The sequence below is a fragment of the Balaenoptera musculus genome, chromosome 6 (assembly GCF_009873245.2).
Source record: "Balaenoptera musculus isolate JJ_BM4_2016_0621 chromosome 6, mBalMus1.pri.v3, whole genome shotgun sequence".
Lineage (NCBI taxonomy): Eukaryota > Metazoa > Chordata > Mammalia > Artiodactyla > Balaenopteridae > Balaenoptera > Balaenoptera musculus.
The window spans coordinates 46,248,816-46,262,685 of NC_045790.1; the positions used below are offsets into that span (position 1 = coordinate 46,248,816).

The window sequence follows — 13,870 nt, forward strand, 5'->3', positions numbered from 1 at the left end:
TCACTGTGATTGAAGTCCCATGTTTTATATTCTGTCTTCACAACGAGCTCGTCAGCCTGAGGATGGCTCATAAACTCATAATCCTTACAAAAACTCTAGAAAGAAGATTCAATTATTTTCTCCACTTTACAGAAGCAATTGAGGATTACAGACGTAAGCAGCTTGCCTGAAGTGACATAGCCAGGAAGCAGTATAAGTGGGGTATGAACCCAGGCAGTCTGGCTCCCATGCTTTTAACCTCTATGGTATGCGGCTGTACTGTGATACTCAGACAGGGCCGAGGTACTGAAATCTGCTACAGTCCTCTTGAGGAGCAATGAGGCCATGCCATCCCCGTAGTCATCAAATCCTCAGACTCTTGGCCACTAATAAATTGCTGACAATTTATCCTAAGGAAAGATATATGCACAAGGATGTTCTCTATAACGGAAAAATTTTGAATATAGGGAAATAGGTTAGTGATGATAGAACATTCTACAGTCAGTCATTATCATTATTAATGATAATGGTAATCATTTTTAATGATAATTATGGAGATATATGGAAAATAGGGAAATGTTTACAATATAAGTTAAAAAATACAAAGTTTATGTATACTGGGAAATATGTAAACATTGTGTGTGCATAACAGGAACAAATTAAAAAGTAAAATTTTTAAATGATAGTAGCTGTTAGAAAGTCATGGGATAATTGGTGACTTTTTTCCTTTCAAATATTTTTATGATGTTTACAACCAAAAAACAGAAATTAAATACTCCCCAAACATATCATATTAAAACCTGTCTAGAGGGCTTCCCTGGTGGCGCAGTGGTTGAGAATCTGCCTGCTAATGCAGGGGACACGGGTTCGAGCCCTGGTCTGGGAAGATCCCACATGCCACGGAGCAGCTGGGCCCGTGAGCCACAACTACTGAGCCTGCGCGTCTGGAGCCTGTGCCCCGCAACGGGAGGGGCCGCGATAGTGAAAGGCCCGTGCACCGCGATGAAGAGCGGTCCCCGCACCGCGATGAAGAGTGGCCCCCACTTGCCTCAACTAGAGAAAGCCCTCGCATGAACCGAAGACCCAACACAACCAAAAATAAAATAAAATAAATAAATAAAGTAGCTATAAAAAAGAAAAGGGCTTTAAAAAAAAAAAAAAAAAAAAAAAAAAAAAAAAAAAAAAAAAACCTGTCTAGAAAGTGATGCAAGGATTCTTTTCATGCTTCCTCAACCCTTCTTTTGCAGGGGATGAGTGGTGATTATGTCCATTTACATGGAAACTTGTTAAATTTTTTAAAAAGACAATAAAATAATATACATTTTATGATTCAATATAATATAACACACACACATTCTAGAGGACATACACTGGAATATCTATTGAGGCTATCTCTAGGTGGAGAGATTACAGGGGATTCTTTCTTTTTCTTCATACCATTTTTGAACTTAGTGTTATACACATGTATTCATTTCTAATAACTTTTTTAAAAGAATTGTATAGGTAAACTATTACCAAACTAAAATACTTAAAAATAACATACTTTTGGTAACCAACTCCATAATTTCATCAGAAAAATAGGACAGCTTTCTCATATCATTTATTCTATATTCTGCTCTCTTCGCTAGACTCATCAACAATTATATCTCATGCTAGTAATCCAAAAATGATCAACTGAAAATCTACCTATCTATAGTATATGTACAAGCCCAACACTTATACACTCAAATCGATGACCAATGAATCCATATCAAGAAGGAAATGCCATTCATACTGACTTTCTTACAAGGATTTAAATATACTTTCCGTGAATTAATAATTCTTATTGTAAACTTTAAAGCCTAATAGAAAATTAAAGCTTAGAAAGTCACATTCCCCAGCAAGAGAATGATAAGAAAAATAATCCTAAATGATTAGGTAGAAATACCTAAATGTTAACACCAAAAATAAATGATTACTTTTATTAAGTACTTCTAATACGTTTTAAGTGTTTTGTTTAAAAAGTAGGTAAAATCTTGATGAAATCTGAATATGCTATGAGGCTGAGAAAAAACAAAGATCAGAAATCAGGAAAAAGAATAAATGAATAGAAAAGAAGCAAAAATAAGAATCAAAATTTAGAGGCCCTTAAGATAAAAAATAATTCTATGATAGGCGGAATTAGATTATAAGCAAATTTTAAGCATAGCACAGCCAAGAAATGTCCATAGAATAGATTATGATGATGACAAGGGTTAAGGAATACTACCTCTGCTAGAAGGTGGGGCTATTAGGGAAGAAGAGAAAATGTTATAGGGTATAGCAAAAAAACAGTTATATTCAAAACTATTAACTGCAGTCTTTTAAAATTGGAAGGAATTTTATCTGTTTGGCATGGTTTTAAAATGCAGGCCTGTATGAAGGAATGGATGCTATGAACATATGGTATGTTCTGTTGTATGAGTACTTAAGTGAGTATCTAGAATGAGAAAAGCCCTAAACATTTGAAGCAGATTAATATATTCACTATCTCAAATCTGATTGGCTAAAACTGAGATCATGACATCCAATCTCAACCTGGCATATGTGTGAATCAGGGATAACTCATCACATTTTTCTTACTCTCATGAGTTACTAAATGGGACACAGAGGCAACGAAGCCATGCTATCCCTAAAGTTTTCTCTCTTCTGCCTATGCCAAGCATGATTTTTATTCTCTCAAGCCATTTCTTCCTCAATAGAGCTCACCAAAGTTGTCATCCTTCCTATCAGCAGCGCCACTGGGCTCTGATGAGTGACACCCAGACATTTAAACTCAAAAGCTGCTTCAGAAGGGAGTTATTAAAATTCAAATGAGCTGGGCATATTGAAGAAGAAAACACTCGTTTGCATGCACACCTCCGCATTTGGCCATCCCATTTAGACCCATAGAGCAGGGTCTGGTTTTGTTTTTGTAAATGGGCTTCCGAGGCGGAGGTCAGCCTCCCACGGCCTCCACTCCTCTGGGGTCATCATTAGTAATGGGTAAGGCTGAATGGATTTTCCTCTGAATCTAGTCAGTAAACCTGACAAGAAGGCAGCCCTCTCCCACAACCTGAGAATGCCAAAAATGTGACTGGTAATACGGCATTTTTTAAATACTTCATTTATTTGTCTTAAAATAGCTTTAATAGTAAGATTTTACATAACGTTTCGATGTCAATTTCACCTGATTTTTCAGTTTTAGAACAGAATACTTCCTGTTGTACCATGACTGCATAATCATAAAAATGTTACAATTAACAGAGAATTTTCCACAAGATTCAGAGAAAATTCATTTCTGTTAAGAAATATGAATCTAGGGAGCCAAATGACATTTTAGTCACTAGAAAAGAAAAAGAGTATGTCTTTCATTTGATCTTAAGAGTTTTATTTTTCATGGAAATATCTCACATTATCATCATTTAAAAATTTTATAAGATATCAGTGAGCAAACTAACAAAAAATAGAGCAAAAATATATGTTCCTAGAATTATTCTAGCCATGGAAATTTTAGATGCTCCTTTAGTAAGAATTCAATTTCCTCCTAATGGAGACATCTCTGTACTTTAAAAAGACTTAATTTATGGCAATATAAACAATTAACTCCACATTATATGTATGACATGTTCATATATAAACATACCTTGTACAACAATGACATAACCTTATACCAATTTTTACTGAGGATATGTAAAAGCAAATTATGCTAAGTCACGACCCGAGGATAATATTATGCACAATTTCTAGAACTGCAGAAACTAAGGGAATTCATGTCCAACCTATGAAAGTAGTTTACAATCTGGAAGCTCCAGGGATTTCTGTACCCAGTGGAAACTTAGACAACGGACATGACTTTTAATGTCCCTTCCAATGGTGAGATTTTATCCTTCCATGACCTTCATTAATCAATGATTTCAGATGTCTCCAGATGTCTTCATTTTAATTGGCTTAAAAACTTTTTTTCCCCTAAAACTGGGATGGTCTTGTTGTAATACAGGCACTGATTTTGCCCAGACTGACACAGCCAACCCAAAGAAGAATGAAACTAGCACACATCAATGAAAGAATATTACGTAAAACTGGTTCCTGAGCCATGACATGCTCATTTCGGATCCATTTTTTCCTCATAGCACGAAATGGTAGGTGTGTATCATTAAAGAGCATTTATTTAATAATTTATGTGGCATTATTTTGGCTCCAGTTAAAAACAAAAGGCACACAATCTCTGTCTTTACGTTGTGTGTGGCAGCAACAAAGAATCACAAAGGGACAACTGTTGCAGAGAAAATGAACACAAGCTAAAATTAAGAACTAGAGCCAGTGATTCCAACAACACAAAGTGATCACACAAGGTTCAGGGAGAAGACTTACCTCCAAGTCTGGTCCTGGAATACAAACTGTACCCATGTGTGTTTTCTCTTTTTAGGTCACACTCACTTGAAATTGACAAGAAAAGTAATGTGCACTTATACTTTCGAAATGGCCAAAAGGAAGATTAAGATATTCACATGTCCCCCAAGATCAGATATGGTAGTTCTAAGAGCACACACAGTGTGTATGTTTATGTACCACTTAGTGTGGTTGGTCTCCTAGTCATCTCTACTGCAAAGATGATCTGGCAGGAGAAATTATTCACCCCTTCAGATTTGTATTGTTTAATTCTACAGAAGCAAGCTGAGGGCACACAAACTTGACACGTAGACAGTATGATAGAGTTCAAGAAATGTGCTCACTTGCCTTTTTTTCCTCCTGTAACGAAGAAGCCAATGGCTGCTCTAATAAAACTGCTTTCAGGCAAATAGCTATAGTCAGTAGGAACTGTGGAGACAGAAAATGATCAAATTAACCAATGAAACTGGTGGGACTAATGAAGGAAAGATAATGATCTCGTGCTGCCACATCAACCTAGAGACAAAGCAGAAGTGTTTATGCCATTAATCTCAGAACAATACTATGCGGTTGCAACTAATTCTATTTGGTTAAGTGACTGGCCTTGAAGTCATCACTTAGTCTATGCAAGCAAATCTAAAATGGTGGTAAATCTAGTGGAGGCTGAAAAACCACAGAGGACAAAAATTGTACTGAAGTGGTTTAAAAAAACACTTTTCCACTTTGGCACATCAATGAGCCGCAATCCAGTGACCTCCTCTGTGTCAGCAAGGAGTCTACTGGGCTTCTAGGATGAGACCACCATTCTCTGGGCTATTTCAGGGCACCCTGAGTCAGATATATGAACTATGGAAACACATCAATCAGCATTAATATCAGCCAGTCTCTTACTTCATAAGGCAGGGACCTCTATGTGACCAACACGTGCAAATAACCAGATGTGCCTGCTGACCTGGAACAGTGAAGGAGTGACATTTATGCTCGTTGAGTCCTGGGAGTTTCCCAGATTCTTTTCCTCCCAGTTCCACATAATTGTTTCATGAGATGGTTTTTACTGGGATAGATGGCTCAACTTTTCCAGACACACAATCATGTTGCTCCAAAGAACCTGGGTATAAGATGATTCACTACGACCTGCCTTCAGTATATGTGGGCCAGACCGTGTACTCCACAGTATAACAATTAAAAGCCTATGTGAAAAAGCAAAAGCCTGACATACACATGCTATTTTACCAGGACCTTGTGAGAGCGCTGCCCTTCAAAACTAGCAATACCAAGGGTTTGTAATATGACTACTTTTTTTTTCTTTTTCCAGTTTTAATATGACAGCTTCTACTTGTCTAAAGTTCATTACGTTGGGAATGCTCTGGAACCATGTCCTATTTCTATAGCTGAGGAGTGACTGAAAGTGAGGGAGACAGTAATTATAGTGGCCCAAGGTAATGCTGTCTGTAGACTACCTGTCAGGGGATATGTGAAACTAGGTTTTAATGAGGAATCTTTGGTACCTAAACCTCCCTGGCATGAGTCCAAGAGAGCTAGTGGTCAAAATTCTATAAAGAGCAAGGAGTAGCTATAGGTCCCAGTGCATTACAGTGATGCCTTCCCCAGAAGATCTCCAAGGACATACATAATTTAAGCATGTGGGAATTACAAATATTTTTATTACTTTTATTAAAAAGCTGGAAATAGAAAAAGCCTTGTTACATTAAGACCTAGGATTTTAATTCCAAGGACAAGGAGATATACATCTTTAAAAGTACTTACCCAATTATTTTCTCAAAACCAGGGGCTAGAAGAACTCCAGCCATATATGAAGAGTTTTTTAATGAAATATGAATATTATACAAACTATGATTACATCTAGTAAAATAAAAAGAACTCTGTTCCAAGCTTCAAGGGTCTGAATCCTAGTTTCTGGATTTCTCATTAAGCTTGTACCTAAGTCATGTAATCTTTCTGAGCCTCGGGTTCTCCATTTGTAAAATATGGGGTTAGATTCAATGTCTAAACTGATCTCCAAGGAAGGCAGGGAGAAAGAGTGAAAAGAGCACGGGTTTTGGCGGCCGACAGATCTTAGTTCAAACCACATGTTTATCATTTACTGCTATGTGACCCTGGGCAAGTCAGGAGACTTCTCCACAGTCCATTTTCCTCTGATGTAAAAGAGGGACAGTAATATCCACCACTGATATTACTGTTCTAGGGTAGCTGTGAAAATTAACTCTCTTATCAAAGTACACTGCCCCACGTCAGCAATCCCTCCTTTCAGCTCCAGTGTTCTATGACTCCAATCTTACCCGAGGTTCTACTTTGATTTGAGGACAGAGTAGACAGATGAAGATGTCCTAGAAGCCAGACTGCATTTGACTGAAGACCAATCACCCCAGACACACTGATGACCTATGAATGAAATGCAACAGTTCAATGATGGGGCAAGATCCAAATTCTATTCAATAGAAGGACACTCACAGGAGGTCACTAATCTTTTATGAGGTGGTGGCTTGGCTGGTAATGAGATATACAAGATGTACTATCAACTGTCTAGTACACTAAACGTGGGACATAGAGGTGATCAACAAGTGTTGCTGAATGAATGAATGAATGAATGAATGAATCTATCAGTCATGATAGAAGGTACCAGTGGTTGTCTCAGGTTTCACTGAGTCAGACTGGTCTAAAGGAATTTTCAAAAAATGAGAAAAGAAAATCCGAAAAGTAAAAAGAGGTGATAGTTGCTTAAAACTAAAATACCTTTAAAAGTAGGAGATACTATTTTGTTCTCTTCTTTGAATAATGCTCTATTACTGTTTTATCATTCATAATAAGATTTTTTAAATAATAGTTTTCATTTATAGTTTTTTCCCCAAGTTACAGCAACTTATGTTTCAGTAGAATTTTTTTTGGAGAATATTCATATTCATACATGCAAAAGACAGTTTCTTCTGTTCAGAAATTTGTTTGCTTTTAAAAGCATGAATTCCTAAAACTTCTTTATGTGGTGAGTATTATAACCAGCTATATTTTGCAAGAATGAAAACAAGTATGCTAAGTGAAAAGCCTAGGATACAAAGTTCTACATATGATAAGAATACAACTATGAAGAGAAAATAAGAATGCTTAAAAAGAAATATGACCAAATATTACTAGCAACTGCTTCAGGTTGGGAGGAACATCAGTGATATTTTTTCAGCTTCTTTCATCCTGTACTTTTAAGATGAACATCATGATTTTTTAAAAATAAAAATCTGAAAATATAAAATCATTTCTCAGCAGATGGACATGTTTATTCTTTAGCCAAGAAGAATGCTGACCATAATTTACCCAAATACTTTTACCAGCGACATCTGAACTAGTGCCTCTTGACCATTCTGCTTAGATATATGCCCTGCCCTTTGACTGTCTTCCACTTTTCCTTGTCTGGAGGGCCTGACATTCTTTGCAAGGTCAGGTTTTAATTTTTAAGAGAAACCAGTGCCAGCTGAACTCAAAAATGCCAGCTTTCTTTTTTTCCAGAGGTGGTGTGTGTTGATCAGCAAATTATGCAGGGCCGTAAGCCATTCTCCAATGACCCTTGAACTCACCATGAATAACCAGAGATTTTCCCATTGTCTAAGTAAAACAGTTTATATCATGAAAAAGAAAAAAGACCACAAAGGGGAATATCTGTTTTCCCACTCAAGGGTCTGAAATTCCCCTTCTCACCTGAGTTAAAGTTCTAATGACTTCATTAAGTCTGCCTTGAAAATGAGAGGACTGGATGGCTTCTGACTTCAGCTGAAAGAAAAAGGAGAAATACCCATCCCACATCCCCCCAGAAGTAAATAATGATATTCCCAGTGTATGAGTTATCATCATCTAAGCTGTGAAATAATTTATCATTATATCCTTATATTTCAAAAACAAAAGCTGTGAGCTCCTTGAAGGCAGGGCCCATGCTTTATGAAATCACTGATTTCCTAGCACCAGTTCAGGGTGGCATGTAGCAGTCACGTAATAAACCTTTACTGTATGAACAAAGGAACGCCTGAGAATTACCTGTAAATTTACATATATATATGTCCACTATACAAAACGTTTTAAAGTGAAAGCATAATTACATAGATGTAAACTTAAACATCACAGACGCAAAACGGAGTTTCTTATGAATGGCTTTTTAAATTTCTTAGGATCCAATCACTTTTCTCATTCAGAGAATTTTGTAGAAAGTATATAAGTTGACTAGGTTTAATTCCTACAAACCAAATAAAATAAGGAACATATCTCTATAGAAAGAATTCTTGACCAAGAGCAATTTTCCATATATAAAGGCACTAGAAAGCCCAGTGTAAACAATACCATGATCATATATTGTTCTTTCCTTAGCATACTGAGATATTGGGTATTCTTTTCTTGCTGTTACTATGTACACATTTAGGTTTCTTCCCCCACCGGCCCCCCCCTTTTTTTTTTTTACCTGCATTACATCCCCTTCAGAGCCTACCAAGGCCACCATGCCATGAAGAGCTGCCAAACAAAGCATTGTGGAGGTGCCCTGAAAACAAAGCATCAGAATATGTCAAGAGGGAAACAGTCCTTGGGTTTGAAGTGGATAAAAATTATATCATAGAGAAACAACTGGTCAAAATGGTACTAAATTTGTAGGGTCAACACAACCTGTGTCACTGAACCGAGAACGGCAGCAGACTTGAATAAAGTAACAGGTTAAAGTTGTTAGATTCTAGGTGGTTTCTTGTCGTTTTTTATTTTTCAAAACCACAGTGTTGTTTTAAAATTAACACACTGACAAAATAGCCAGTTAAAAAACAAAACTATAATGGTTAATAGGATGTATCATTTATAAGGCATTAAAAATACATGTGTCTTGGGGGAGATTGGTTCAAGATGGTGGAGTAGAAGGAAGTGCACTCACTCCCTCTTGTGAGAACACCAAAATCACAACTAACTGCTGAACAATCATTGACAGGAAGATATTGGAACTCACCTAAAAAAGATACCTCACATCCAAAGACAAAGGAGAAGATACCCCACATCCAAAGACAAATGAGAAGCTGCAATGAGATGGTAGGAGGGGTGCAATCACAATAAAATCAGATCCCGTAACTGCTGGGTGGGTGACTCACAAACTGGAGAACAATTATAACACAGAAGTCCACCCAATGGAGTGAAGTTTCTGAGCCCCACGTCAGGCTTCCCAACCTGGGGGTCTGGCAACGGGAGGAGGAATTCCCAGAGAATCAGACTTTGAAGGCCAGCAGGATTTCATTGCAGGACTTCGACAGGACTGGGGAAAACAAAGACTCCACTCTTGGAGGGCACACACAACGTAGTGTGCGCATCAGGACCCAGGGAGAAGGAGCAGTGACCCCATAGGAGACTGAACCAGACCTAACAGCTAGTGTTGGAGAGTCTCCTGCAGAGGCAGGAGGTGGCTGTGGCTCACCATGGGGACAAGGACACTGGCAGCAGAAGTTCTGGGAAGTACTCCTTGGCATGAGCCCTTTCAGAGTCCACCATGAGCCCCACCAAAGAGCCTGTAGCCTCCAGCGCTGAGTCACCTCAGGCCAAACAAACAACAGGGAGGGAACTCAGCCCCACCCAACAGCAGACAATTGGATTAAAGTTTTTCTGAGCTCTGCCACCAGAGCAACACCCAGCTCTACCCACCACCAGTCCCTCCCATCAGGAAGCTTGCACAAGCCTCTTAGATAGCCTCATCCACCAGAGGGCAGACAGCAGAAGCACAAAGAACTACAATCCAGCAGCCTGTGGAATGAAAACCACATTCACAGAACGATAGACAAGATGAAAAGGCAGAGGGCTATGTACCAGATGAAGGAACAAGATAAAACCCCAGAAAAACAACTAAATGAAGTGGAGAAAGGTAACCTACCAGAAAAAGAATTCAGAATAATGATAGTGAAGATGATCCAGGACCTCGGAAAAAGAATGGAGGCAAAAATCGAGAACTTGCAAGAAACGTTTAACAAAGACCTAGGAGAATTAAAGAACAAACACCTAGAAGAATTAAAGAACAAACAGAGATGAACAATACAATAACTGAAATGAAAAATACACTAGAAGGAATCAATAGCAGAATAACTGAGGCAGAAGAACAGATAAGTGACCTGGAAGATAGAATGCTGGAATTCACTGCTGCAGAACAGAATAAAGAAGAAAGAATGAAAAAATGAAGAAAGCCTAAGAGACCTCTGGGACAACATTAAATGCAACAACGTTCACATTACAGGGGTCTCAGAAGGAGAAGAGAGAGAGAAAGAACCCGAGAAAATATTTGAAGAGATTATAGTCAAAAACTTCCCTAACATGGGAAAGTAAATAGACACCCAAGTCCAGGAAACGCAGAGAGTCCCAGGCAGGATAAACCCAAGGAGAAACATGCTGAGACACATAGTAATCAAATGGACAAAAATTAAAGACAGAGAAAAATTATTAAAAGTGACAAGGGAAAAACAACAAATAACATACAAGGGAACCCCCATGAGGTTAACAGCTGACTTCTCAGCAGAAACTCTACAAGGCAGAAAGGAGTGGCACGATATATTTAAAGTGATGAAAGGGAAGAAACTACAACCAAGATTACTCTACCCAGCAAGGATCTCATTCAGATTTGACAGAGAAATCAAAAGCTTTACAGACAAACAAAAGCTAAGAAATTCAGCACCACCAAACCAGCTCTACAACAAATGCTAAAGGAACTGCTCTAACTTCTCTAAGCAGTGTTTCTTGGGAAACACAAGAGAAAAAAGAACCTACAAAGACAAGACCCAAAACAATTAAGAAAATGGTAATAGGAACATACATATCAACAATTACCTTAAATGTGAATGGATTAAATGCTCCAACCAAAAGACACAGCCTTGCTGAATGGATACAAAAGCACAATCCGTATATATGCTGTATACAAGAGACCCACTTCAGACCTAGGGACACATACCGACTGAAAGTGAGGGAATGGAAAAGGATATTCCATGCAAATGGAAATCAAAAGAAAGCTGGAGTAGCAATACTCATATCAGATAAAATAGACTTTAAAATAAAGACTGTTACAAGAGACAAGGAAGGACACTACATACTGATCAAGGGATCGATCCAAGAAGAAGATATAACAATTATAAATATATATGCACCCAACATAGGACCACCTCAATAGATAAGGCAAATGCTAACAGCCATAAAAGGAGAAACTGACAGTAACACAATAATAGAGGGGGACTTTATCACCTCACTTACACCAATGGACAGATCACCCAGACAGAAAATTAATAAGGAAACACAAGCTTTAAATGACACAAAAGACCAGATAGATTTAATCGATATTTATAGGACATTCCATCTGAAAACAGCAGATTACACTTTCTTCTCAAGTGCACACAGAACATTCTCCAGGATAGATCACATCTTGGGTCACAAATCAAGCCTCAGTAAATTTAAGAAAATTAAAATCATAACAAGCATCTTTTCTGACCACATGCTATGAGATTAGAAATCAATTACAGGGAAAAAAACGTAAAAAAACACAAACACATAGAGGCTAAACAATATGTTACTTAATAATCAAGAGATCACTGAAGAAATCAAAGAGGAAATCAAAAAATATCTAGAGACAAATGACAACGAAAACACGACAACGTGTTTCGTTTTGACAATGAAAATCCAAAACCTATGGGATGCAGCAAAAGCAGTTCTAAGAGGGAAGTTTATAGCAATACAAGCCTACGTCAAGAAACAAGAAAAATCTCAAATAAACAATCTAACCATACACCTAAAGCAACTAGAGAAAGAAGAACAAACAAAACCCAAAGTTAGCAGAAGGAAAGAAATCATAAAGTTCAGAGCAGAAATAAATGAAATACAAACAAAGAAAACAATAGCAAAGATCAATAAAACTAACAGCTGATACTTTGAGAAGATAAACAAAATTGATAAACCATTAGCCAGACTCATCAAGAAAAAGAGGGAGAGGACTCAAATCAATAAAATTAGAAATGAAAAAGGAGAAGTTACAACAGACACTGCAGGAAATACCAAGCATCATAAGAGACTACTACAAGCAACTCTATGCCAATAAAATGGACAACCTGGAAGAAATGGACAAATTCTAAGAAAGGTTAACCTTCCAAGACTGAACCAGGAAGAAATAGAAAATATGAACAGACCAATCACAAGGAATGAAATTGAAACTGTGATTAAAAATCTTCCAACAAACAAAAGTCCAGGACCAGATGACTTCACAGGTGAATTCTATCAAACATTTAGAGAAGAGCTAACACCCATCCTTCTCAAACTCTTCCAAAAAATTGCAGAGGAAGGAACACTACTAAACTCATTCCATGAGGCCACCATCACCCTGTTACCAAAACCAGGCAAAGATACTACAACAAAAGAAAATTACAGACAAATATCACTGATGAATATAGATGCAAAAATCCTCAACAAAATACTAGCAAACAGAATCCAGCAGCACATTAAAAGGATCATACACCATGACCAAGTGGGATTTATCCCAAGGATGAAAGGATTCTTCAATATACGCAAATCAATGTGATACACCATATTAACAAATGGAAGAATAAAAACCATGTATTTTTATGTTTTGCAAGTCCTAGCCACGGCAATCAGAGAAGAAAAGAAATAAAAGGAATACAAATTGGAAAAGAAGAAGTAAAATTGTCACTCTTTTCAGATGACACGATACTGTACACAGATAATCCTAAAGATGCCAGCAAAAACTAGAGCTAATCAATGAATTTGGTAAAGTTGCAGGATACAAAATTAATACACAGAAATCTCTTGCATTCCTATACACTAACAATGAAAGATCAGAAAGAGAAATTAAGGAAACAATCCCATTCACCATTTCAACAAAAAGAATAAAATACCTAGGAATAAACCTACCTAAGGAGGTAAAAGACCTGTACTCAGAAAACTATAAGACACTGATGAAAGAAATCAAAGATGACACAAACAGATGGAGAGCTATACCATGTTCTTGGATTGGAAGAATCAATATTGTGAAAACGACTATACTACCCAAAGCAATCTACAGATTCAATGCAATCCCTATCAAATTACCAACGGCATTTTTTACAGAACTAGAACAAAAAATCTTAAAATTTGTATGGAGACACAAAACACCCTGAATAGCCAAAGCAATCTTGAGGGAAAAAAACGGAGCTGGAGGAATCAGACTCTGTGACTTAAGACTATACTACAAAGCTACAGTCATCAAGACAATATGGCACTGGCACAAAAACAGAAATATAGATCAATGGAACAGGATAGAAAGACCAGAGATAAACTCACACACCTATGGTCAACTAATCTATGACAAAGGAGGCAAGGATATACAATGGAGAAAAGACAGTCTCTTCAGTAAGTGGTGTTGGGAAAACTGGACAGGTACATGTAAAAGAATGAAATTAGAACACTCCCTAACACCATACACAGAAATAAACTCAAAATGGATTCGAGACCTAAA

General features: G+C 37.4%; 1 protein-coding gene across 2 annotated transcripts in view; it reads right to left on the bottom strand.

Moving 5' to 3' along the window:
* Nucleotides 1-13,870, bottom strand: part of FOCAD (focadhesin) — a 318,822-nt gene that overhangs the window by 36,391 nt on the left and 268,561 nt on the right. For both annotated transcript variants that reach the window (XM_036855059.1, XM_036855060.1), the window contains exons 32-35: nucleotides 8,825-8,902; nucleotides 8,074-8,145; nucleotides 6,669-6,771; nucleotides 4,717-4,797 (exon numbers count right to left, since the gene is read on the bottom strand). In XM_036855059.1, coding sequence (XP_036710954.1) covers nucleotides 4,717-4,797; nucleotides 6,669-6,771; nucleotides 8,074-8,145; nucleotides 8,825-8,902 — 334 coding nt within the window. The remainder of the gene's footprint in view (nucleotides 1-4,716; nucleotides 4,798-6,668; nucleotides 6,772-8,073; nucleotides 8,146-8,824; nucleotides 8,903-13,870) is intronic.